Source organism: Symphodus melops, assembly GCF_947650265.1.
Source record: "Symphodus melops genome assembly, chromosome: 10".
In the NCBI taxonomy this organism is placed as follows: Eukaryota; Metazoa; Chordata; class Actinopteri; order Labriformes; family Labridae; genus Symphodus; species Symphodus melops.
The window spans coordinates 6,182,950-6,207,515 of NC_136700.1; the positions used below are offsets into that span (position 1 = coordinate 6,182,950).

General features: G+C 42.5%; 2 protein-coding genes across 2 annotated transcripts; both read right to left on the minus strand.

Moving 5' to 3' along the window:
• Positions 1-473: 473 nt before the first annotated feature.
• On the minus strand, positions 474-10,846 carry apbb1 (amyloid beta (A4) precursor protein-binding, family B, member 1 (Fe65)). Its single transcript, XM_079354929.1, has 14 exons — positions 10,676-10,846; positions 9,421-10,061; positions 8,522-8,727; positions 8,374-8,433; positions 7,918-7,997; positions 7,743-7,809; positions 5,847-5,993; positions 5,518-5,645; positions 4,738-4,852; positions 4,548-4,632; positions 4,385-4,465; positions 4,165-4,280; positions 3,884-4,060; positions 474-3,021 (listed from the first exon to the last, which is right to left on the minus strand). The coding sequence occupies exons 2-14, from the start codon at positions 10,037-10,039 to the stop codon at positions 2,866-2,868; spliced, it is 2,037 nt and encodes a 678-aa protein (XP_079211055.1). The 5' UTR covers positions 10,040-10,061; positions 10,676-10,846; the 3' UTR covers positions 474-2,865.
• A 637-nt stretch (positions 10,847-11,483) lies between these two features.
• LOC306830342 (scaffold protein ILK) lies at positions 11,484-24,554 on the minus strand. Its single transcript, XM_079353752.1, has 13 exons — positions 24,386-24,554; positions 23,000-23,275; positions 17,225-17,390; positions 16,021-16,116; positions 15,828-15,924; positions 15,641-15,724; positions 15,299-15,384; positions 15,095-15,204; positions 14,748-14,875; positions 14,425-14,546; positions 14,169-14,268; positions 13,178-13,308; positions 11,484-13,033 (listed from the first exon to the last, which is right to left on the minus strand). The coding sequence occupies exons 2-13, from the start codon at positions 23,086-23,088 to the stop codon at positions 12,884-12,886; spliced, it is 1,359 nt and encodes a 452-aa protein (XP_079209878.1). The 5' UTR covers positions 23,089-23,275; positions 24,386-24,554; the 3' UTR covers positions 11,484-12,883.
• Between the last annotated feature and the right edge of the window lie 12 nt (positions 24,555-24,566).

Sequence of the window (24,566 nt, forward strand, 5' to 3'; positions counted from 1 at the left end):
GTCTGTGATGGCAGTGGATTCCACTTGATGTGCACCTTTCATCTCCAAAAGCCATCTCTTAGGGAAACAATGAGTAGCCAGACCCTTCCTTTTGAACTCACCAGGTGGTGGCAGCAGCACAGATATGAACTGAACAGGTGAACAGGTCCACCCTGAAGGAGGAGGGGGAGGGGCAGCGTATTGTTCCTGTTTTTTTTTGTTCATGAACCCTGTGGATGGTCCCGTCAATACATATGGTAAAAACCAGTGTGAGCAGTTTTAATGCATATGAAAACGGGCCTGACAGCCTGGGTGTGGCTTCTTTTACATTTTAATGGAAAAGCTGGAAACGACAAGACTTATCAGCTGAAACGTTCACGCCAACCCAACGAGAAAGGAGACATTTTCAGGTTAAGCAGATCTGCCCTTTGGGAGCCGATCTCTTCACTTGACTTCACACAGCTAAGAAATGAAAAGAGCACAAGATAAACAGGTATGATATGTTCACATTTATTGTGCAGTGACTTTTATATACATACACTTTTATACACCTAATTTACATGAACAGAAATAAATTAATCTGCTAATGTTCTGTGACTCATCTGGCTGTAGTTCTGCCACTGACTGGACGCCGCACACAGCAAAGTAGTTCCAACAAGTGACACATGAAGTGACAAGGCAGTAATATGAGTCAGTGTTGTCTAGTTTTTAGTTAGTGTTATACTTGACACATTAAAAAGAAGCAGTTTGAGAAACATGTCGGGGGTGAAATCGTCTGAGAAAGGCCAGTCATCACAAATCACTGCTTTGCTTTCAGATCCGAGTGACCTTCGATGACATCACACGACAGGACAGACTCCACTGGTTGGATTTCTGCCTTCGTGTCACATTTCTCTGTACACACACGAGATTCTTTTTGATCCATGCGGTTCAAACATGACTTGTATCATTTGTAGCTTCATATTTTAGATGTTTAAGAATCTCTATTATCAGTCGTTTGAGGACATTCTGCTTTTTGCAAATTTAGTACCAATACCTAAATTAGTATTTCTTAGAAAACGTCTAAAAATTAAAAAAAATCAAAATGCAATTAAAAAAAAAAAAAAAAGTATCTTTTTTTTTAAAAATCCGTATGATAAAGTGAGCATTGTTAGTTTTGCGTTTCTATACAGTACATTTCACAATATTTTGTTGCGAGTGAAGAGTGGCTGTAAAATTAATTTCATTTTGAAATACAAATACATTATTTCTAGTTTCATCTCTTTGGGAGTCGGGTGAGTCAGCCTGGGAATATTTGGATTTAGCTCCCAGTGTTTCAGACAACATGGCTGAACAAATGCCCTGCAGAGATTTAAAAAAAAAAATAATAATTCTGACAGACTGCGTCTCAAGTCTTAGAGATGACTACCACTGTTGTGCTACATACAGTATTGATCACTGACGGACACAGAGATAAAATACAACTCGTCTATTTAGTGTGATCTTCATTTAAAAAAAGTCAATCTAAAGCGCTAATAATGTGGAAATAGTCTTGCTCGTGTACGTTGTAGTGTGAGGAAACAAAAAAATAATAATATGAAGCGGAGCGGCCGTGTCGACGCATGTCGAGGAAAAGCATAAAAAAAAGTCAAACCATGAGGAAATCATCTCGAGATTTGTTCATACACACAAACTGTAAATACAAACATTTACCTGCTCTCATCTTTTCAGCTTGAAGGAACGGACAGAAAGTCTAACTTTCTACTGCTAGCCTAGTTTTTATGGTAAACACACTGACACTAACTAGAGTGACATGCCTAAGAAACACGAAACAACACATCAACTCCAGCCTCCTCTAACCATACAGTAACACGGAGGAAGAATTTACACGTTACACTGATGGATCTTAAGCGCTAAGCCGCCGCGAGCAGCGAGAACTCTTTGTTATCAAAACATGCAGCTTGTTGGCGAGTTTCTACAGTACGATTTAGTATTTGTTGGTGGTAAACGGCTGTGTGAAAACCCAGAGTTTGTGACTTCTTTTACTATCATTTCCATCACAAGATAATAGTTTTTTTCGACATGGCTCTGTTGTTCCGTCAGCCTCACACTCAACCCAGCCAGACTCTCTCATTAAAGTGAACTCAGAATCACCGCACCATACAGGAACATCTGATTATTGCACACGAGCACTGAACTTCCAAATGTTCATGCAGAATGAGGGAGAAACACACTACACTCAGATCAGTGTTTGCTCACTATGTGACAGATGACCATACAGTTCTTTGGAAGACTAAAATACATTGTTGAAGGACGTATAACTAGCTGGCACACTACACAGACGCCTACAGTGTTTGTATAACATCCTAGAGTGGTAGAGAGAGGTGACTGATGTCTGAGAAAAACAACATTAGGATACATGGATGTGTTACAGGAGCTTCTCTCACACAGTAGAAAAAAGAGGAGTGGAACAGAGGATCATTGCACCGAGGAGAAAAAAAAAAGGGGGGGGGGATGGAGAACATTTCAGAGAAAATCTAGCGACCTCTTGTTCATGCATCTTGTTGCATCTTCATGTAAAACATCCAATTCAAACATTCATATCATAGTTTCTGTTAAAACACAAAAATAGTTAAGACTCACAGAAAGAATCCCAGCACGGTGAGATGAAGAGATGCCGGGCTGTTTCTGATAAGAGATGGCTGATTTTAAGTGTTGTATAAAGTAAAAGCTTTTAAAAAGAATCTTCTCTGCTCACAGACTTCTCCACACACTAGACGAGTGAACAGACTGCTGATAATGGTCGTAAGGCGAGAAGTGTGGCAGAGAGATGAGAGGAGGAGGAGGAGCAGAGGTGAGATTGTGGTGATGGGCCTCGTGTTTAATGGAGTGTGGATCGTCTTCAGCTCAGGGGGACTGAGAGCCCGACCTGTAGCTCTTAAAGCTGCCCAGCAGACTCTGCACCCCCTTCTTGACCCGGCGAGCCACAGAGTCGGCGGGAGGAGTGGGCAGGCAGGACGCCAGGCTTGGAGGGCGAGCATCCAAACATTTCTGGTAGCGTAGCTATAAAAAAAACAAACGCATCATAAATTATGCATTTCAGACACTCGGCTAAACTGAAAACACTGGCTGCTGAACGTAAACAACTTCAGGTCACATTTGTTTCTCTTTAGCTTTGAACTTCTCACTCAACAAACTTTAATCCTCACAAAAAAAAAAAGAAAATTTCTTGGTAGCCTAGTGGTTAGTGCGAGCGCCCCATTTCAAGAGGCTTTAATCCTCCAAATGGGCGGCTCAGGTTCGAATTCGATCTGTGGCTCTGTTCCCGCATGAATCAAAGAGGACGCGTTACATCACAGGTACTCTTCCTCAGTCAGAGTACTCAATGGTTATTTCTTGTTCAAAGTCTAAACGTGTGCTTTAGTCTGACTTCATGTTCACCTGCTCACTTTTCTTCCCCCATGCACGTCTCCACCTTTGCTCTGTACTGCATGGAGTAACTGTCCTCTCCTTAAACATCTGTATGTTTCATTCATTCACATTAAGCCTCCACTTGTGTTTCAAATCTTTCAGGCAGCGTTCAGTATTCAGGAATGTGATATTCTCTCAGACAGACACATTTAAAAAAACCTGTCGTACAGTAAACACATGGCTAACACATGAATCGTGCAGTGTGTGCCCGAATTAGTAATTCCACTTTTTGAACCACGCTGTAAAGTTCATTTCATGCTTCTGCAGCCAGACTCAAGCAGACACTCGGCCAATGATTGAGCACGTGGCTGCATTTGTCAACACTGGAGGTTGCTGCTCGGTTGTGAACAGTCATAAGTCTGCATTAACTGGACGGATGCATTACTCTTACAAGGTGAATACGTGACATGATGAACATCTCTTTTCCCCCCTCATGTACGGGTTCAGTTCTCACCATGCAGGCAGCTTGTACAGCCTCACTCAGACTGGCAGCGTTGGGCTCGCACCAAAACATGTGACAGGTGAAGTCCCGGGGACCCTCGGCCATGATGAAAGCGAAGGTGTGGACGTCCTTTCCCACGCCCATGAAGGACAGGAAACGCACCCTGCACTCGGACAGCACCTCCTCACTCTGAGGGCAGAAACAGAAAGGTGTCAGCGTTTTGGTTCTGAAGTCAAAGTGGAGTAAGAGTGGTGTCCATCAAGCTCACGTCACGCGCCGTTCTTGTCTCTTACCTGTTTTGAAAGTATAGTGAGGGTGGCGGGTGCAACGTTCACAGACACAGGAGTCCACTCACTCTTGTCTTTGCCAACGACTGCAGCCTCGAGGGTGTCATTTATTATATCCATACCTGAGAAATACAGAATACACCCGACATCAGAAGAAACCCAAAATAGGCCTCAGGGCCTTTAATGTGCAGTCAGTGGAATAACAGGATTTCAAGTGCTTTCTTACCCACTGGCTTCACGACAGGCACGCAACCAAGATAATAAACCTGGAAGTGCTGGAAGAGTTCATTTTTCGGAGCAGGAAACTCTGTGAAGAAAGGGAGAGGCAATAAGGGATTTGTTTCCGCACACTTTGATTCTGATGATGTTTGGGGTGCTCGGAGCTCTACCTTCGATCGGGAGGATCCCAGGGTTCATGGGGTCAGAGTTCAGCCTGCTCACTCCCGGCTTGGTCGCCTTCCTCTCCATCATTATCTGAAGTCACATTGAAGAATGAAAAATGTTTCAGTGACACAGTTCGAGGTTAATTATGAACCAAGAAACTGAGATCAAACTCATTTCGTTCCATTCGACGCTGACCTTTGAACACATCTCATGTAAGCTGGTGGCTATGTTCTTGGCAGGCGAGTCACAGCGGAACACATGACACTTCAGCACCTGGGTCAGGTTGTCTCGAGCCACATAAGCAAAATCCCTGCAGGAGAATCCGGACAGAAAAGGTCACAATCCCACACTGAATCATGATAGCAATGTGAATACGTGAGCCTGTAGGCACGCACACACACACACACACACGACAATCAAACTTTACGGAATGTAATCATTAATGATTACCTTTCCCTGTTCATCATGAAAATGCAGCATGAAAGAAAAATAAGGATTGTTAGAACAGTCAGGGTCATCTTTGTCTGCAATGCCCTCTACAATCCAGCAGAGGGCAGCAGAGTATAAAACATCAGCAAACAAAAGAGCTCTACAGTGCTTCACATTGGATTCTTTAAGAAATGCCAAACCAGTGAGTCATTAATGAGTCACGGCGACAGGAAGCTGTGAGTTATCTTAAAGGAGACTCAACCTCTGCATGTCGATTCAGCAGGAAGCTTCTCAACACAAGAGACATGACTGTGAGTCTGTGAGTCAATACCACTTCGGGTGACGCTTCACAATAATACACGCCTTACTGTATAATCATGTAAAACCTTGATTCCCACATGAGGAATGCCTAAATCCAACTTTTTCCTAAATGAACAGTAATGTTCATTTGAAAAAGAAACCTTTACAGTCCATGTTTAAGCATGTTTAGAAAGTGGGATGAATAAACACCGCTCCTGTCCATCGTCTGGAAGTGTGGAGACTGACCTGCCGTTGTCTCGGCCAACACCCCAGACCCGGATGCTGCCTATTGGCTGAGCATGTAGCAGAGTCTGACCCAGAGGGTCGATCAAGTTCATGGTGTCGTTCTCCAGGACCATCAGCATGTCTTTACCCTGTCACACACACACACACAGGTATGAGCTGCCTGACTTCAAACAACGTCACATATCAGAGCAGAAAGTACAAAAACATTTCAACATCTTTTCTGATGAGTTCAAGGCTTCAGTCTGATTGTACGTTGATTAGATCTTCCTGAAACAGTGTTTCTCTATTTAGATCTACTGTTTCTCAATGAAATCCTCTGTGCCACTCACCTCTCCCCAGATCCCAGCGGTGTCGTGGAGGTTGTGTTTGTGATAGGAGAGCTGTCGGATGCAGTTGTTGACGGCCACGCTGCTCTTGCCCGGCGCCATGTCCTCCTCGGACATCTCCACCCAACCGAGCGAGCGCACAGCGAAACACTGAGCAGACACAGACGTGGCACATAAGTTCAAGATGTGAAAAACGCAGACAGAGGTTTGAGATTCGAGTTGTACTGTGTCATTCATGCGTTAATGCTACTGATTCCCTTCTTTAATGTGCAGGGGATTCGATCAGTAAAGGCAAAGACAAAGTATGGCTCAACCTTCTCATATTACTAACCATATTCAATACGTCCAAGTGGAAGAGAGTAACGTACTAAAACAACAAATCAAAGGTGTTAATGTTAAAGTGTTCTGGAGGAAAAGTAAAGACATCTCACTCGAAAGTTAGTTCCCCTCAAAGAAAATGCTACTGGAGCCAAAACTCTTGATTTGATTGATATTTCCAAGAAACCCAACTCAACACTGTGACTTTCTATTCGAGTGTAATATCGACACTGAACACCGGGTGGCGCCTTGGCCTACGCTGAGCATAACGCCAAGGCTCCAGGTAATTGACTGAATCAGGCGTGTTTGGAGGCTGATGTTTTTCGACCGTGTTCGGGTAGCTGACTTGACTGTAACGGTTTTTATGTTTTATTGAATATTGGATGATGAATTCTCATCATGAATTCAAAGAAAACAGAAGAGAGTATCAAAAATGTGCTTGTTGCGAAGCCAACAGTACAAGTCTAGTTCTTAGCTTTAAGCTGTCACCACATGTGGATGAAGTGTGGACAGCTGTGGACTGATTACCGCTCCGGTTATATTTCTAATAGCAATGTTTACAGTGCACACAGAGGTGGATTTGTTTTCCTGATCAGTGGAGAGTTTGCGCGTGACATCTGTAAATACTGCAGCAGAGTCACCACCAGCTGCAGACAGTATCTTTGGACTTGTGACCATTCCTAACTGTGCACGGCTGTTAGCGCCCGTGTTTGTGAATTAGATGCTTTTTTGCAAGGAAGACGATTTGCGTTTAAAGCAGGCCTTTTCCCCCCCCCCCAAATGACTGCACCGTGGCTGTTTGCTCTGTAGTGCTGTTGGGGCTGCTTTAAACCCCCGTGTGTTTGTCTTTTTGAACCGTCTGCACAGGTGAAGTGAGTGAAAGCACCATGTAATCCTTTAGTGAATCAAGTGTCACACTGTGGGTGCCGAGGAGCTGACAAGACGCTCGATGTTCAAACATTTATGCACAGCACTTGGCCTATCACTGACAGATAGCCAGATGATGTCTCATCGAATGTCTGGACAAAGTGTGACACATTCCTCTGTGATAAAACGTGCAGGGAGAGCTTACTTTGATGGGGGAGAATGCAGCTTGTGTTTTGTCTCATCCCAGACGTTCCAGAATATTAAATCAGACGTCCCCTCTTCTATTCCACATCATTTGTTACTCCTATCATTGTAAGCATGAGCTGCACGGAGACCATCCAGGTAACGGTTAACATTGTTACCAGTCAAACTGCCCACAGCTCCCGATGCAACCACACCGCTTTTATTTGATGTCCCACAAACATGCAGAGTTTAGGCATCAATACAATAGCAGAGAGTGACGATTAAGCACGTAACGAGGTGTCAAACACACAGAAAGTACTTAAACAAAGTGCTTCTACTTTGTTACTTCACATCACAGTTTTTATATTTCTGAAAAAGTGAAGGTTTTTCATTTATCAGACCTATCCGTAATGTTTCAGAGCTATTTTTGCCACAGTGCAGCTCCAATGGGCCGAGTCTAAGATCTGCACTTTGAATAAAGAGCAATGACAAACTCCTCCCAACATACCTGAAACATTCACTCTGACTCACCTTAGTTTCTATATCTGTGCTGAGTGGAGTTCGCTTTTCTTCTTCCTCCGACTGGGAGCAATTGTAACTACAGAGACAAAGATGAACATGATCATGACAAAAAAACAACAACAATAAAGGTGACAATAAACAAACACTGACTATCAACTGGACAAAGAGCTGGAGCTGCACGTACTTCAGGTTGATGGATGCATAGCGTAAAGTTGCCCCTTCAAACTCCTTCAGACTTTGATCAGATGCCCCCTCTCCCTCCTCCTGTTGATAAACAACAAACACATTAGCGATGGAGATTCATACTTGTGATGGCTGGAAGATGAAGAGAGAGAAACATTTCACTGATAACTGGATGAAAAGAGTCCAGATATGATCTTAATAAACTTGGGATTATTGGTCACTCACTCTAAATATCCCTGTTGGAGCCGTGCTGAACAGAACTCAAAACGAGGACAATTTATCAGCTTCTCACAGATTATCCTCATTACCATGCGGATCCAACTGGAGTTGTTTAACGTATTACCATGAGATGGTTGAAGATGCTTCAAAAATGTACTATTTATTGTTGCCAACATGTAAATAAATACAAACAAATGATGACCTGTTCATGTGTGGTTGTATCCTTGCCCCTTCTTACCTTCCACAGCTCCCCTTCACCGGCTCCTTCGTCCGTGCTCGACAGCTGAGCCCAAGATTCCTGCCGAATTTAAACCAAATATTATCATCTACTACACACTCCAACATCACGTCCTCCCCCTTCGAGCAAAATGTGTATTAGACCTCACCTCAGGCTCCTCGCAGGGTGTCGTCTCCAGGGACATCGTCGAGGACATCATGGAGTCGCCCACTTTGCCCAGAGGAGAAGGAGGCTCCCACTGGGTGGTCCCTGTGGGGATGTGCCAGTAGTAGGTGCCAGATGTGTCCCGGACCCTCATCCATCCCGACGGCAGGTCTGTGTCGGTCTCGAAAGCGCTGGAATCCCAAAAGGACTCTGAAGGGCAGGAAGTACAGGAGAGAGACGTGGTGAAGGGACAATGTTTAACGTCAGGTTGAAAAGAAATAAATCACAGTGAGCATGTGAGAAAAGGCGGAAGACAAACAAGGAAAAAAAAAACGCATTTTCTGGAAAATGTGTTTTAAATACTCCAAAATTGAAACAACTGAACCAGAATAGTAATAAGCTGTGGTGTCTGAAAAAAGGACTTTTAAAGTCATTTAATCTCCTTTAAATGGTATCAGCAAACAGACATTTTACTGATCCTCGTTTCCTTACGGATAGTTGGACTTTTCCTTTAATAGGCTTACTAAATGAGCAATCTGTTGTTTTTAACAGCTGTGATGAAACTTTACCGTTTCTCCTGGTTTAAAGCATGTGTCACAAACCACTTGGTGTTTATTCGTAAAGCTGTGTCACCTCATCATTGTTTGAAGTAAATCCCATTAACATGACACGTGACTTACACAACATATTCAGATTAATTCCACAGTAAGTGTACTTCAAGCATTAAACACCGTCTCAAAACCCCCCAAAAAGTTTGCTCCGACTCAACAGTACAAGAAAACCGCACCAACAAGCAGTCTAAATGTTTCTCTTTCACCCTCCAGATTAACAGTATGTAAGATAACAGGCTGTGTTGCATTTCTTATGACCACGTATGACATGATTACCTGTGTTTCTACTTACCTCTGTTGCCATTTGGAGAGCTGTCAGCAGTGTTGTCCTGGGACGGTGAAGGCCAGCTGGTCTCTTCCTCGTTTGGTGACCCATTCATGTTGGAGAAGAGGAGGCAGGCATTTCTCCCCACAACACTGCCCTCCTTCTGAGGCTCCACTTTATCCTGCTCCTCCGTGACTACTCTGGTTTGATCTGGTGCATCCTCATCTTCATCTTCATCTGATGTCTTCTCCTTCTCTTTGTCATCCTCCTCTCTCTCTTTATCTTTCTCCTCTGTGGACTCCAGAGTGTCGATGAGGATGTTCTTGGACTCCTCCTGGTTGAGGCCAGGGCTCAGTGTTATCTTGGTCTGCTCCTCGTTTCCCTGTTGTTCTTCCTGAGTGGTTGTCTGATGAGGGAAGTCTTCCTTGTTCCCATTTTGGCTGATATTGCAATTGTGGTCCTGGTCCTGCTGGTTCTCGGCTACTTTACGCAGCTGGTTCTGGCCTTCTTTCACCCACTTAGCATTGTTTCCAGTGGACTCCTGATCGCCCCAGTGACCGCTGTCGTTTAGCTTGTTCTTGAGCTCTTCATCGTGTTTTTGTTTATTAACTACATACGACATGTCTTCATCATCATGGCCTCCCATGGTAACTTTCCATGTAACTGCTCTGGAGGAGAAAGAGGTCGGGTAATCATAAACATGCTAGTTAGCATCGCAGCTATTACAGTCTCTGCTAACAGTTTCTTGTCACAGGTCGGGTACGTCGGCTGCTAGCTGTAAATGATTCGATAAACCTTGATATTATATATAACATTGCATAAACTGCTTAAATTGATCCACCAACACGACTATTCTCAATTTTTAATCCGAAGAAGGAAGTCAGTTTATTGTTGGTATTTTCCGCGTTCGCGATTAACATATTCACTTTCACCATTAACTTCACTTGACCAACCTGAAACGTACTTCAATCGCTTCATTAGCCAACACGGCCTTTTACTCTTTGGATGTTGAGTTGAACGCGGAAAAATCAGAGGCCCTGTGAGCCATCTCAGAATAAACCAGCTGTCTGTTAATTCGAATACATTTTTAAGGGTAGACTACACAGTAAATTACATCAATGATTTGAGTGACATCGTCTCAGCTGGAAATAACGGGATCCATCCGCCATCATCACAGCCGTCATCTTGGCTATGCTAATGCTAGCTCCGCTTCCAAACAGAGAAATCACAGCGAGGGCAGCAGCACTGATTTATCAAACTTGCGACAGGAATTATGACTTACCAGCTCAACTGAACCTCCTTTTTCTGTTGTCGAAATATGCGCAACTCCACCAGCTAGCTACATATTTCCGTGAGTCGTGAGGGCTCGTTTCTCGGTGCTGTTTTCTGTCAGTGGGCTCGACTGGTGATGGAGGGCGAACCTGCGTCACAGATGACGTCACTGCTGCCACACAGACAGGAAGCGAGGGGAATAAAAGTGATATTTATTATCACGCTAAGCATAAAGTAAACCTTTATGCTTAGCTTTATTGTCCGCGCATATGTCAGGATATTAAAAGGCTCTGTTGTACCTACATGTCCATATTTCTATTTTATTAAGACACCCTTTTAACACTCTTTATAAAATGTCAGTAACATCTCCATTAAATGTTATTGAATCGATTAAGAGAAAAAATAACTTTCATCTGTCAGAAGTCACAAGAAGACAACTCTTGTGAACTATTATTTGACCCCTGACCTTCTGAAAACAGCTTTTTTTGGGGATCATTTGTCATGTGTGTGACCATAAAGGCATTGATTTGAACATTTAATTCTGCTGACTTTAGGTTTATTTGTCAGCAAGGGTGCCACAAGAAATTCTGCCCACATGAAAATACATTGACTGTTGGCCCCACCAAACATGTATGTCCAGGGATTTAAAGAGAAGTACTTTATTTCAGTTGCAATAAAATGATCAGACTGTTCTTCTTCTAGGGTGTACCGCCTCTCGCCCATCACAACCCTGAACCCCTCAACAAGGCTAATGGGTGAATTGATGAAATTAAACTCCATTAAAGTGTTCAGCAATAAATTCAAACAGTCCCCATGTCCATGTTTTAACCTTTTTAATATACTTATATATATATATATAAATACAAACATTTGTATCTCATTCTTGATTTGGCTTCAACCTGTGATTCAGCACAAACAAACAAGCTGGTGGAGGCACAGAAACAACCCAAGAGACTGATATTTTAAAGTCAGAATTAATCTACATGACCAAAATAATAAAAATAAGGAAACAATAAGACAATATTATTGAGGTTATAACTGTCCCAGTCCTCTTCTGTTGACAACGGCGGCTTATGCAGCCATAGGATTGTGGGAAGGCATTCCCCACAATGGAAAACAAAACCATAACAGATGTACCTGTGTTATCCATCAATCAGTTACAGTGTGGGTTGCATTACTCAGGTCTGATGCTACAAGAAGCACAGGCTAATACATGTGTGGATTGCCATAATGCAACATGATAATTACACATTTAGAAATCCTGAAATGGAGACTGACCGCACCCTTTGTTGGATAGTACAGCCAACACAATTCGAATGTGAGATCTGTTACGTTTTTGCTGGGTTTTAAAGAAAAATAAGAGATCATGGTAAAACATTTGAGAAAACTAGTCAATAAAAGTCAAAAATAAAAATGATCAAAAATGTGACATCTTACAAGGCATTTTGAAAGATACATCCCAAAGTTGCATTCAACAACACTGACATTTAGGCTTTAAAAAAATAAAGAGTTTGTAGGGCCGGTTTAAAGTCCTTTTCAGCAGGTTGTACAGAGACCCAAGCTAAAGCTCTACTCATCACTACACAGCCAAGCTGAATGGTAGAACACTTCTTAATGTTCTCATTAGCAACACTCATTCATATACGTATGCATAATTGTATTATATTTAAATGCTAAAGGTTTCAGATATCCCTCATGCTTGCCCAGCTGTATACAGTTCATGAACATTTCCCACAAGACAAGCATAGAGTTAGCGTGTCATTTGTTTTAATAGGAGGCACCATTAAAGAGGAGCCGATTCCTTACAGGGTGACTTCTTTATAGTAAGCCCACTCCAGTAATAAAATAAGGCTTAACATCCACTGAAGCAGTGCAGCAGACTGTCATGCTGACCTCCACAGGTTATTCAGTCTAAACGTTCGAAGATTGTGATCAGTCCACATGATTACAGGTTAGAAGAAGCTCCTGTGCAGACAGTATCAGCAGATCAGTGACAAAGATGACGACACAATTTAAAACTTTTTATCACATAGAAAGAAAAAAAAAGACACCAAAACAATATAAAAGAAGTGACTGCTGCTGAGCTAAACTCAGAAGCGACAGTGGCGTTGGATGCAGTGGAGGAGTAAGAGTTTAAGGCAATACTGGTAAGCACCACAACACCATCTGGGATTGGAGATCGGGTTCAGAACAGGAGGGCAAAGGACTTCTTTTCTTTTCACTTGTCCTGCATTTTTTCAAGAATTGGCACAATCATGTCGAACTTCGGCCTCTTTGCTGGGTCTTCGTTCATGCATATTTTCATCAGCTTGCAAATGTGGGGAGAAATGCCGGGGGGGATAGTGGGCCTCAAACCCTCCAAGGCAACCTGGGAGTGAAAGCAAACGGAGACGTTGGCATAGTGGGGAAAAAGAGTCTTCAAAGCATTCTAAATTTGAGTAACTGTACTTTTGTCTGCAAGCATACTCCACTCAGCTGGTAATTGAATCAGGACAAAGATGGCTGTGCTAACCTTCATGCCTATTTCCATGTTAGACAGGTCTGCATACGGCACCTCTCTGGTCACCAGCTCCCACAGCAGGATAGCAAAGCTCCACATGTCTGCTGACCGACGATTGATCTCTTCAGGCTTCTTCTGCAGAGCTGAAAAAGGAAACAAGTTAATGTAACACACCACTCTTCACATCAGACACTACTCCATCACGTTCTGCATTAAAAAAAAAACACTTTCAGTCATGCAGGGGCTGAGGGAAAACACCCAAACAGGACGATGACTATAAAATCAAAATACATCAAGATTAATTTAGTTCACTTTCAAAATGTATTTTACATTACTTGATGTTTTTTTATTAACAAAGATTGGAAAATCAAACACACCACACACATCCCTCAGTGGGAGCTGGATCCAAAAAACACAAAAAAGTCAAGAAAAGAAAATCAGATCTGTGCACCAAGAAGCTCCCTTTGAAGGATTTATTGATAAGACCAACACATAAGACCATTTTATCAAAGACTGCATTAAAGTTTATCATCTGTGTCCATCTCTAACCTGACAGCGGTTATGTTATGAAAACAGCCTTTCCTAACATACTTAGGCCTTTTGAAGTCTTAGTCTGAAACCTGTAAATGTTTCAGTAGAAAGCATTCTGTGCTCTCAATTTCATGGCTCACTAACCCCCACATGTATGCCGTATAGTTGTTTCTATGGCAACTGGCCCACAACATATCCTTGTGCATCCTACACATACGTGTCCATCATGCTCCACAAACTGCTCTGTAAACATCGACAAGGATTCACAGAGGGGGTTTGAAGTTTGTTTTCATCCCTGTTTATTTTCACATTTCATAAATCTATTTACGTTTCAAACAGGCTCAAATTTCACCTCGTCTCCCCAGATATCGGCTGCAAAATGTAATTCAATTCTGAGAGAGAAATCTTTTACTCTGCAGCTTTTGTGGCTTCAGCTGTCACTTTGGATCTGTGCTGTATGAGTGATGCCTACCCTCCGGGGCCACCCATGCAGGCGAGTACATCCTGCCGGGACACTGGAAGGAGAACTTGACGTCTGCCATGCTGATCCTGGCTGTCATGTCTTCATCTATCTGTGGAAACGGGAGATTTCAAATTGTAACAGGCATTTCCTTCTTCTGTAGTTCTCTGCGCTTCAAAAGGCAACAAAAATAGCCTTTCAACGGTCAGCAATCACAGACAATCAATCATTTTAAGAGCCTGAGTTCCAGGCTCAAATATCTTCTTACCATAACACTCTTGCTGTTGAGATAGTGGCGAGGGATCATGGGTTCAAGAGTGTGTAAGAAGGCCATCCCACATGCAATGTCCAGTGCAAACTTCACCGCCTGTGTCTGGTCCACCACAAAGTCTGACAGCAGGATAAATGACAGACATCAGCAGGTTTAGGATACTCTGGTTCCCCAAACAAAACAGGCTGACAGTGAACTTGCTACTGTAAAAAAAGGTGATGACAGCATAATGACAAATGCACAAGAGCAACAAATCAAAGGATTCTTATAAAACCCATCAACAGTGGTGACAGCTTTGTGACCAGAGTGAAAGTACTCACTGGTGCCTTCATGCAGCACGTTGTAGAGGGAGCCATAAGGCATCCAGTGTGTGATGATGATGGGGTGGGGGGCAGGAGGTGACTGACATCCTCCCAACATGGGTAGGACATTTGGGTGGGAAAATATCCTGGGATGGAGCCCAAGAGGGAGGGACAGGGGAGAGAGAGGGACAGACAAAAAGAGGCAAACCCACGTAGGATTTGATACAAACAGACTTGTGTGAGATGCAGGACCCCCCAAAAAATAAAGACTACATAAAGATTGGTTCAACACAATGCAAACAGACAAATGAGAGACAACAGAACAGAACACAGAAGGTGTGGAGAAGTGAGGATTAGATAGTAACCTGAGTTTGGGATACTCCTCATTAAAGTCTCTGCTTTTCCTTGTGGTCCAGTCACGAACTTTTAGCACCTTAACTACAATTTCATTTCCTTGCCAGCGACCCTGCCACAGCTGAACGTAAACAAATAAACAAACACAAAGTTAGAATTGATCTTCAGCAGCCTTTAAATTCATTTAATAAGAAGACAATAAGAAGATAAACCACCTCTCCGGACTGGTTCTCATTTATTCTAGCCAGGAGAGAGAGCTGCTTGTAGTCAATGCCTGCGTGTTTGTTCAAAGTGCCATTACCTAACAACACAAGATTGAAGGAAACATTAGTGACACGTTCAAGCTCAGACAAAAGCCTCATTATTCACGTGACATTTAGCAAAATGCTAAGCAGACGGAAAAGTGGTCAACATTTCAAACACTACATAAAGAATGGTAAGGGTGCCAGCGCCGGTATGGAAACTTTTTTTTTTCCCCTTTCATGCACCGCTCAGACCAAACCAACTGATGGAAACTGGTCTGCTAATAAACTGGTTTATGTGGGTGTGAAACTCACGGGGTCGAGTTCTGGTGGTGCCTTTCCAGAACGTGTCCTTGAAGGGAATTTTAGTCAAGTTCTGTCCCATTTTCTCAGCCTTGTCTGCGTGGTGAAGGGGCAGAGGAGAACGCATTACCATCAACTGATCACAAAGACAATCAAAATGCAACACTGAAACATCGGAAAAGGTGTGCTGCCTGGATACCTCTGAGGAGTTCACTCAGGTGCGGTTTTGCTTTGTCCATGGGGGTTTCCCCATATTTGTTACAGATGCTCACCTGAGCACCATTTGTGACCAGATCCTGAGTGAAGAGTAAGACTTGTGTCAGCTTCATTTAATGCTCTATCATAAAAAAAAAGATCAGTCTCAGTTTTAGACCACCAGGGGGCGCACTGACCTCGGCCACTTGGTCCTGGCCCCAGAAGCAGGCGTAATGCAGTGGTGTGTTTCCATGTTCGTTGGCTGCGTTGGTATCTGCTTTGCACTGGATCAGCTAAAAGAGACGCAGAAACAAAAGATTATGTGATAAACAGAGCTGCTCAGGTCTTGTTTGAGCTGTACACAAGGACGAGTGTGAATGCTGCCAACAAAAATCATGGAGGTTCATGACGCCTGTGGACACATACCAGAGCTATTGAGACATGCCTAATATTAAACTCAATAGCTGCCTGACAGCAACTCTAAATCAGACACTCTGAGGCACTGATGGCATACGTTACACTTTGATACAGCATGTTTCTGTTTGTTCAGAGAATAGAATAAACATCTTCAAACAGAATCTATAATATGTGACGCCGATTTGTGCTCATCTGTTTTACAAAGCGCACTACTGTTTTCCAAAACAAGCATTCATCAAACTGAATTTTGCATCTCCCAAAATGTAACACACGGTTTATTGCATTTTTTTATTTTTTTTTGTAAAGGGGAGAGGTGACATCACAGACTATCATTAAATGAAGGACTGTACTGCTGGTTGTATAGCAGCTAGTGCTTGTTCACAAACCTAACTTTAAGAAGTTGTTCCTCAATTTCTCTCATTTCAGAGAAACATAATAGTTGAACAATTATCCATCTGATATAGATTTAGCTCGCAGGCTCTTTGTCCTAATGGCTAACCCTTATAAGAAGCCAAAACAAGATTTTATTATTTATTATTATTTATTTTTTATCTGCCTTGAACATTTGATTTAGTGTCGGCAGGTTCAATAATCGTCAACACTGACGGATGGCTGAGCACTCCCTGCTCTCTGCTCTCTCACAATGCAGATGGTGGAGCTGCAAGAACAGACAAGACCTTTGTGTTCATAATTGCTGATTTTATTTTATTCCTGTTTTTATGACAAAACTTGACGAGATGCATCTTAAGCTCTGAACACCTTTGTGCTGCTGAAGAGGTTGGGTACAGATGACCAGCTCAGTTTTCACTTTTTCAGTTGGTTTTTGAGAAGGACAAATTCAATTCTAGGGACAATTAAAACTTTATTGTGAATTGTAACTCTTAAGTTAAAGAAACTTATATTAGTATTCTGAAAACGTTTTTTTAACAAGGATGTGGGATGATGGTTAAACCGTGATGCACTTCCTGTTTACATGAGCCCTACCTTTCCTACGATGTCGCGATGTCCGTGGCTGGCGGCCAGGTGCAGGGGCGTGTCGTCTCCGCGGTTCATGACATTGATGCGAGCCCCTCTCATGATGAGCATGTCCACCACGCTGGAGCGGCCCTCCCTGCACGCCCAGTGGAGAGGGCTGAAGCCGTGGTCGTCTCTACAGAGAGAGGAGCGTTCATACTCAGGGGCGGTTTCACGAAAACCTTTAGCACAGCAAGAACTTTAAATAACTGAAGGGCAAGCAGGAAAAGTGTTTTTAGAGGGATGAAAAAGTACAGTAGCTATACCCTTAGTACCCCTTAGTTATCCATGTTTGGCTTCTCCCTGCAAACTACTCTGTGGTGGTTTTGGCAAAAAACCCAAGAGGTACAGACTCTGAATGTTTTTTGGAAACAAATGTGTTTTGTTTTGACACTCAAAATATCACTCACAACAACAAGAAGCATTCCAGAGAAAAAGAGGTGGTCAGCAGGGTTGGGCCCACTGACAACTGCATCACCGTGATTGGACAGTAAGCCCTCTACCATCACAAACCCCAGGCCACTCTCCGACTCGGCTGCTGTTCACATTGTTTCCAGTGCAGAGCCAAACGTTAGTCCTTTATCAGCTGAACGATGTGTTGTGCGTTTTCTTTTTTACCTTAAAAGACGTTTAAATGCCTTTCTTCTGTTGTCAACTGAACATGAGGATTTCCTCACAGTCGAGTGTTTCTGTTTCATTCAGTTGAAGAAGCCCAGCACACCATGGAGTCTCTTCTGCAGGGCAAAGTACCGATGTGAATCGTGACACCTTAGAGTGGAGTTTTAACTGCCTCACCATCAGTCTTTACATCTCTTCCTTCTTCCGGGTCAGACTCCCACAACGCCACCGTTTTCTCTCCGTGTTTGACTATGAAAACGAGTCAGAGGTTGTTCAACAGGTGACTTCATCTGCCCAATTAAAAACCCTCTTTTCTGAATCAGTAGTGAGATGTACTTGATGCACCACTCAATTGATTTAGCCAAAAAGTAACATCTGCTCCAGACATCTTGTTCATGCCACATTATTTTCCAATGTGCCGACTGTTTGTCAACAACCAATGCAGCAGTGCATGCCGAATAACAACATCCGTTGTTTGATTCTTCAGACACGGCTAAAAGCAAACTCTGGAGACATCGCCCCATGGCGAAGAAGTCCTCATGAAAATTCATACGGAGGTAAATAAGCTTCATTATAATTCTGTAGTTTTAGTGACAGACACAGTAACGTCTGTGAAAATTAAATCCACAAACTCATCAGAAGCTGGATCAATACAGACGCTGCAGCCTTCATGAGTCTGCAGAGCGAACATCAGCTTCGTTTGTTGAGGAACCAACGATTGCATTTTGTTTTTTTCAAAGTGACCTGAGCTTAAAGGGCACTTTATGAGGAATTGCAGTCATCTTCCTCTCAATACAGGAAGTTGGTTCAACAGCTAACTGGCACTCATCATTCTTCATTGTTGCTGTGACATTGGCAGCGACACATGTGGCCTCGATTACACGGCAGAGTGACTGATGGAATATGTCCTCCGAGAAGAGGAGATAGAGACAGTAAGTGCTGAGTGACAGAGTCAATCAGGAAAAGAGAAAACGATAAGGCCCGCTGAGTGTTCACTGTAGTCCTTATAAGGCGCAGTGAGACTTCCTTCAGCATCCAGCTGCTATGTGTGATTGTGTCATTCTTCATTTCTCTGCTGGGTCGTGGTCACCTCCTCCTCCTCCTCCTCCTCCTCCTCCCTGACAAAGTTTCCTCCCTCATCGGAGTCTCTCCACTCCTCCGTATGTGTCCTTCAAATGCATCGTCTCCCTTTTCTTTCCACTCAAACAGCCGGTCTGTGTTGACGATAAATTCCACGTTCCAGACACTTTTCCTTTCCGAGCCGAACACGGCACAATCCTCTCGTTAACAGAGTTCTGCACTTCTTCTGAAATGATGTGTAGGCACACAGCATGATAATGTGCTCCGAGGACTGAGGGAGTATTATGATTCTGCAGGAACCCTTGCCCCCCCCCTCCAACCCTGCCATCAATTCACTGGCCTGTATTCACACATCCTGCAGAGCTCGGCTCCAAACAGCATCAAGAGCTGCACACAAACTCTCAGTCCAACAACACACATGGTCTGTGTTCGTCTGGGTGACCTGCTGCCGCCACGCTACATCTGCTCTGTGGACAACGTCCTCTGAGTTCAAAAGGCCAAATCTCTAAAACTAATTAGTCAAAGATATATTGAGAGAAAATCTCCCCACAGCCTCACTTCTACAGTTTTATTAGGTTTCAGTGGCTTTTTAGAGGAGGAAGTAATATTATGAAGTGAAAGGCTGTATTTTAGTAAGCTAGATTTCACACATTACCACCCTGCTTATCTGTACTACAGGAGATCTCTGGTTCAAGTCACAGTTTGGACCTGCGACATGAAGTAATGTCCGTCGTTTGGACACATTTTGTCTCTAATATGGAAGACACCGAACAAGAAGAAGTCAAATGTAAACACTGTTTGCAAGAAATACAAGTTATTTATTTTAGTTTGTTTTAGAGATGTTAATTTCTACTTCCAAGCTTCAATAGTTGAACATATTTACAGTAGAGACCATGTCAGTAAACTATGAGGACAACAAAACTAAAAAAAACCTCAGTGCATTGTTAATTTCTCACATTTTCTGAAGTAAAACAATCCATTGACCACAGTACAGAATCTATCACTTTCACATCCAGTGACGTTCTGGCCTCTGGGTTCTGTTCGTGTGTACGTCTATTTAGGGTCTCTTTTTTTATGGGATAGATTTCCCCTCAAGCTGGCTTCATCCCCACAACCCAATGGCACTGGAGTGCTCAGCCCCTCCACACAGGCTCTGGTCATTTATTTCAGGCACTTCCACCTGCCAACAGTGCTCAGTCTGGCAGACAGAGGAAGAGCCCTGTCTGCACCCTGTATGTCTCTGCCCCGACATCCTCGCCGGCTCACATAACAAGTCTCTGATATGGGAAACATGGAAGAGATAAAACAAAGAACCACGGAAGAAGATATCTGAACAGTTGTCTGTACACGGTATAACTGAGAGTTCAGTGGTTCAGAAGAAACTTTCTTTATTTTGTCACCTCTTCAGACATCAAGAAATCATCAGGCTTTATCATATAAAGCTGAACATAGAGTCCATAGAAAGCACATCACTGTCTATGTATTTCATATGGTATGGAGCCTGAAATGTTTTTGGTTGGCTGAGATCTCAGCGCCTGTCTCAGATTTGTTAGTATATATGTTTGTATTCTCCAGTATGTAGCTATATGAAACTTATTGAGGGCGATTTGAAAACACCGTCATCGCACAGAAAGAGCAGAGGAACGTGCTCCAACTCAACACTTCACAACAACGTCTGCACATGAAGCAGAGCAGCTGAGAAGGCAGTGATAGACAATGCACAATAAGGTTTACTTGTGTTAAAAAAAAAGAGAACAACCCGTGTTTAAAGTGATAGACAGTTTTCCTGTTCACAAATCTACTTCTTCTGAAATCATGCCAACGTGCTTCAACAAGCTGCGACAACACTGCCTAGTTACAACAGTAAACACTGCAGAGTTACAGACTCATACCATCACAGAAGTTGTGAAGACAGTCGTCCATGCTATAAAAAACAAGCTTCAACATTAACAGCAATATAAAAAGTGTGACTGCCCTACTGTCCTGAAAACTTGAAGAAGCTGAATACAGATGCCTTGATTACACATTGGAAGGCCAAAGAAAACACTAAAGCATCAAACTTATTTCTCAGCTTGGACCAAACGACACTTCGATGGGAACTATGAGTAAGAGCGGTCGGGGACAGTCCCTCATTATTCTTATAATTGTGATGAAATCTCAACGTCCACACAAACAGGGCTGAAACAGATGTTCATTCTCATTACGCTTGCTCGCTCTGCTTGTTGTTCTAGAAAATGTCAAGCAGTGGGCAAATGCTGATTACAATTAGCTGGAGCCTAAGACAATGTTGTAGTTGTAGTTTTTTTTTTACCTTTGCCCGACAGTATAAAACTCAAACTTCCTGCATTTAATGTTCGACACAAACAAGTAAAAGCAGAAAGCGGGATTCTTTGAGTGGCTTCATTTTAAGGAAGACACTTTAAATCAATAGTCATAATTTAACAAGTAGAGAATTTGTAAAGGGAAGTGGCAGTGGAAACACATCTTCAGGAAGAAAAACTGGAGAATTTGTTTAAAACTTTGCAATTACCTCTTGTTAACTTTGAGGAAATGTTGAGCGGAAATGAGGGCAGCTATCTAATACTGCTGGGAGAGGAATACCGGAAGCACGTAGGTGGAGAGGGGGGGGGTGATGTGCTCCATTTCTTGGTTGAAAAATTCACTATTTGGCACACAACACATACACACACACAAAGATTCTCTGTCTCGTCACGCATAACTCTTAAAGCCCTTCCCAGCTACAATAATCTCCTCCCCCTCTCTCTACATTTTGGTAGGTGGTAGATGGTTCCCTCGAGGCATGTGTGTTATTCCTTGTAAGGAGATTCAGCATTCCTCTACTACTCCTTGTCTAGGCACTACATCACTGTAAACACGCTATCATCCAGGAGCTCAGCAAATATTACAGAGAAGATCTGATTGGCTGAAATACGGCAGGTTTACTGAAATACAGCGAGGAGAGAGCAGCTCTGGAAAGGCAATAATAAGTGTGTTTTACCCCCACTGTAGGAAGATACATCAAGTGAAAAGAGAACTTGACATGTAATCAGCTAATGGACGAGTCATGTGGAAGGGTGCATGGATCCACACTGGCTTGATACAATCATCCAGTCCAACAACAACATGTAAAGAGAGCCAAAACAGACTAAAAGAGAGACAACGGATCTTCCATCGGTTTTTACCAAATGGGCATTTTTTTGCCCATTTTGATGCGGATGTCCAATCAGTGTTGATAGTACGTATGTTAATTTCAAGAATCAGATTCCTTACGCTTTAGCGAAAAACAAGCTGGACTGATTCTGTGGTAGTACCAACAGTACATGTCAGAACACAATCACAGCCTGGCTTCAGTCTGCTGCTTTTTAACAGCTTTATAGTAAACACATCATTAACTGATTAAAAAAAAAACTTAATACAATTGTGATTACATTCCTCACAACAAATAAACTGAAATATAGGAAAGGCAAAAACAGCCATCACAAAATGTAAGCTTTGCCAAGTCTTTTTTTTTTCTCCCCAGAGTCATTCGAGGATACAGAGGCTGACTGGTGATCTGTAACTACCCAGCAGATTTGTGTTTACTAAATATGTCAAATCATACAGCAGCCTGCAGTGTATATAGTTTTTTTTCTTCTTCTGTAAGGACTATATTTAATTGCAGCAACAACTAAGAGCAAGATAAAAATCCACCATCAAGGCTGGTTTCCTGTCCAACGTCATGCTTCTGAATTACTCCACTGCCGTTTGGGACATAAACTGAAGCCCACAAGGAAATGGGTTCAATCAGTGGCCATAATCTCACTGGGGAATAAAAAAGGCGGGCTGTGTGCTTCACAAAAACTGAACTTCAAAATGAAACATTCAAAGATACTGCAGTGTAGGAGACATGTCCTTGACATTCTGATGCACTTTGACTACTCTTTTAATACTTGGCTGTAAATTTAAGACAGAGAAAATATCAGACACTATTCTAGTTTGTGGAAGTGAATTTTGGAAACAAGTCATATCCTACTGAACAGGAAAAAACACAAATAAGAGAATGCTCACCCTTGATTGAGGTCATTCTCAGTATTGTCCAACCATAAGCGCACGGCCACTGCATTGCCTTCCCGGCACTGCGTGAAAATATCATCCATTTTCAGGGCTGTTGTCTTCTTCTTCTTCTTCTTCTCTTATGGTGCAACCTCAGGAGTAGATGTAGAACAATACAGGGACAGATACGAGGCGACCCGAGGGGTTCAGCAGGGTCCTGGTCAGCATCAGTCCCTCATTTGGGGCAGCAAGGAGCACAATCAGATAGACTTTGGAGCACTCAAACGATATCTGAGGAATAGGGAAAGAGAAGTTCTCCTATTAAGATAGTTTGAATCAGTCAGACATTCAGACTGTTAGATCCTCTCTCCCATGATTCAGTAAAACGGAAAAAGAAGAAGGCCACAAATCCAAATATTGAGTAATCTTATCCAACTCAGTAATACTGTGTGGGACGTTGACAGTATTGTGAATCACAACACTCGGCTGTGAAAAGGATAGATAAATATGCTCATTGCATGTCCAATCATTTACTTCCTTTAGAGGGTTATTGATTTAAACATAATTATACCAATGTAGCAATCTTCAGGTAAAAACCATTAAAACATGCAACAAGAAGATTTACTTTAAAATAATTAACAGATCAATTAAAAGCTGCAGATTTTATTGATTAAAAAAACTGCAAAAGTTCCCAGTCTGAATATCACTTTGCACAAGCTGATCTATGTTTAGATTATTTGTTGACAAAATAAGAAACACACTTGTCTTCACATAATGACATGGTACAAAAAAAAATGGCTCCAGAGTGGAGGGAATCACACATCTTGACATCACATTTTGACATCCATGTATGATAACCTTGAATGAAGTAATGAACACATTTTAAACTTAATGTTTACATAATACAAACCATAAAAATGTAAGGTACATGACAGATCAACTACGCCTGGAGTTTAACTTATCATAAAAGTAGTCAGCCAGGTAATTCAAACCTAATGAACTTGTGTTTAGTAGTATTTTGTTTTGTGTATTTGACATAAATGTTGTGTCACAGTAATGAGTCTACAATACGGACTCATACAGCAGTCTGACTAGCTTCACTGCTGTCCAGCTTACCAAGTGAAATAAATCGTTTAAATACATAAAATAGATAGTAATCCCTTTAGCTCCAGAGTGATGTTTAATATGCTAATTGCAGTGTTGTAACTAAAACTGGGCGTTCATAAAGCAGGCAGCACCGAGATGAGTAAATGAGATACAACAGGCTAACAAGCTAACCAACTATCCTGACGCCGCAGACAGTCTCCGCTACTTCACGCTGACGTGACGGATATTGACGTGAAACTAACGGTAAAACTGTTCAAACTGACTGTAAATTAACCCCCACAGCGATAAACTCACCAAGTATATTCGTCTGTTGTCGTCTAATGTAGTTACAAAGAGCAGAAGTTGTGAACAGCGTATCCAGTAGATTGCATGCTGCTGTCGGACGTCCACACGTCCACACCCTCACCGCCACCGGCCTCCGTACGTTACGTGGTCACGTAGGGAGCGCCCCGCCCCCTGCAGGCAGCAGCAAGAA

Bases quoted from the DNA above. Each gene is read 5' to 3' on its own strand.
- apbb1 (XM_079354929.1), bottom strand. From the start codon at position 10,039: ATGGGAGGCCATGATGATGAAGACATGTCGTATGTAGTTAATAAACAA. The intron at 5,994-7,742 runs GTGAGTCAGAGT...GTGTCTGCTCAG, and splicing joins GCACAGATATAGAAACTAAG to TGTTTCGCTGTGCGCTCGCT. The intron at 4,281-4,384 runs GTAAGAAAGCAC...TGTATTTCTCAG, and splicing joins GCCTGTCGTGAAGCCAGTGG to GTATGGATATAATAAATGAC.
- LOC306830342 (XM_079353752.1), bottom strand. From the start codon at position 23,088: ATGGATGATATTTTCACGCAGTGCCGGGAAGGCAATGCAGTGGCCGTG. The intron at 16,117-17,224 runs GTAGGGCTCATG...CGTCTCTTTTAG, and splicing joins ATCGCGACATCGTAGGAAAG to CTGATCCAGTGCAAAGCAGA. The intron at 14,876-15,094 runs GTTACTATCTAA...GCTCCATCCCAG, and splicing joins GAGGAGTATCCCAAACTCAG to GATATTTTCCCACCCAAATG.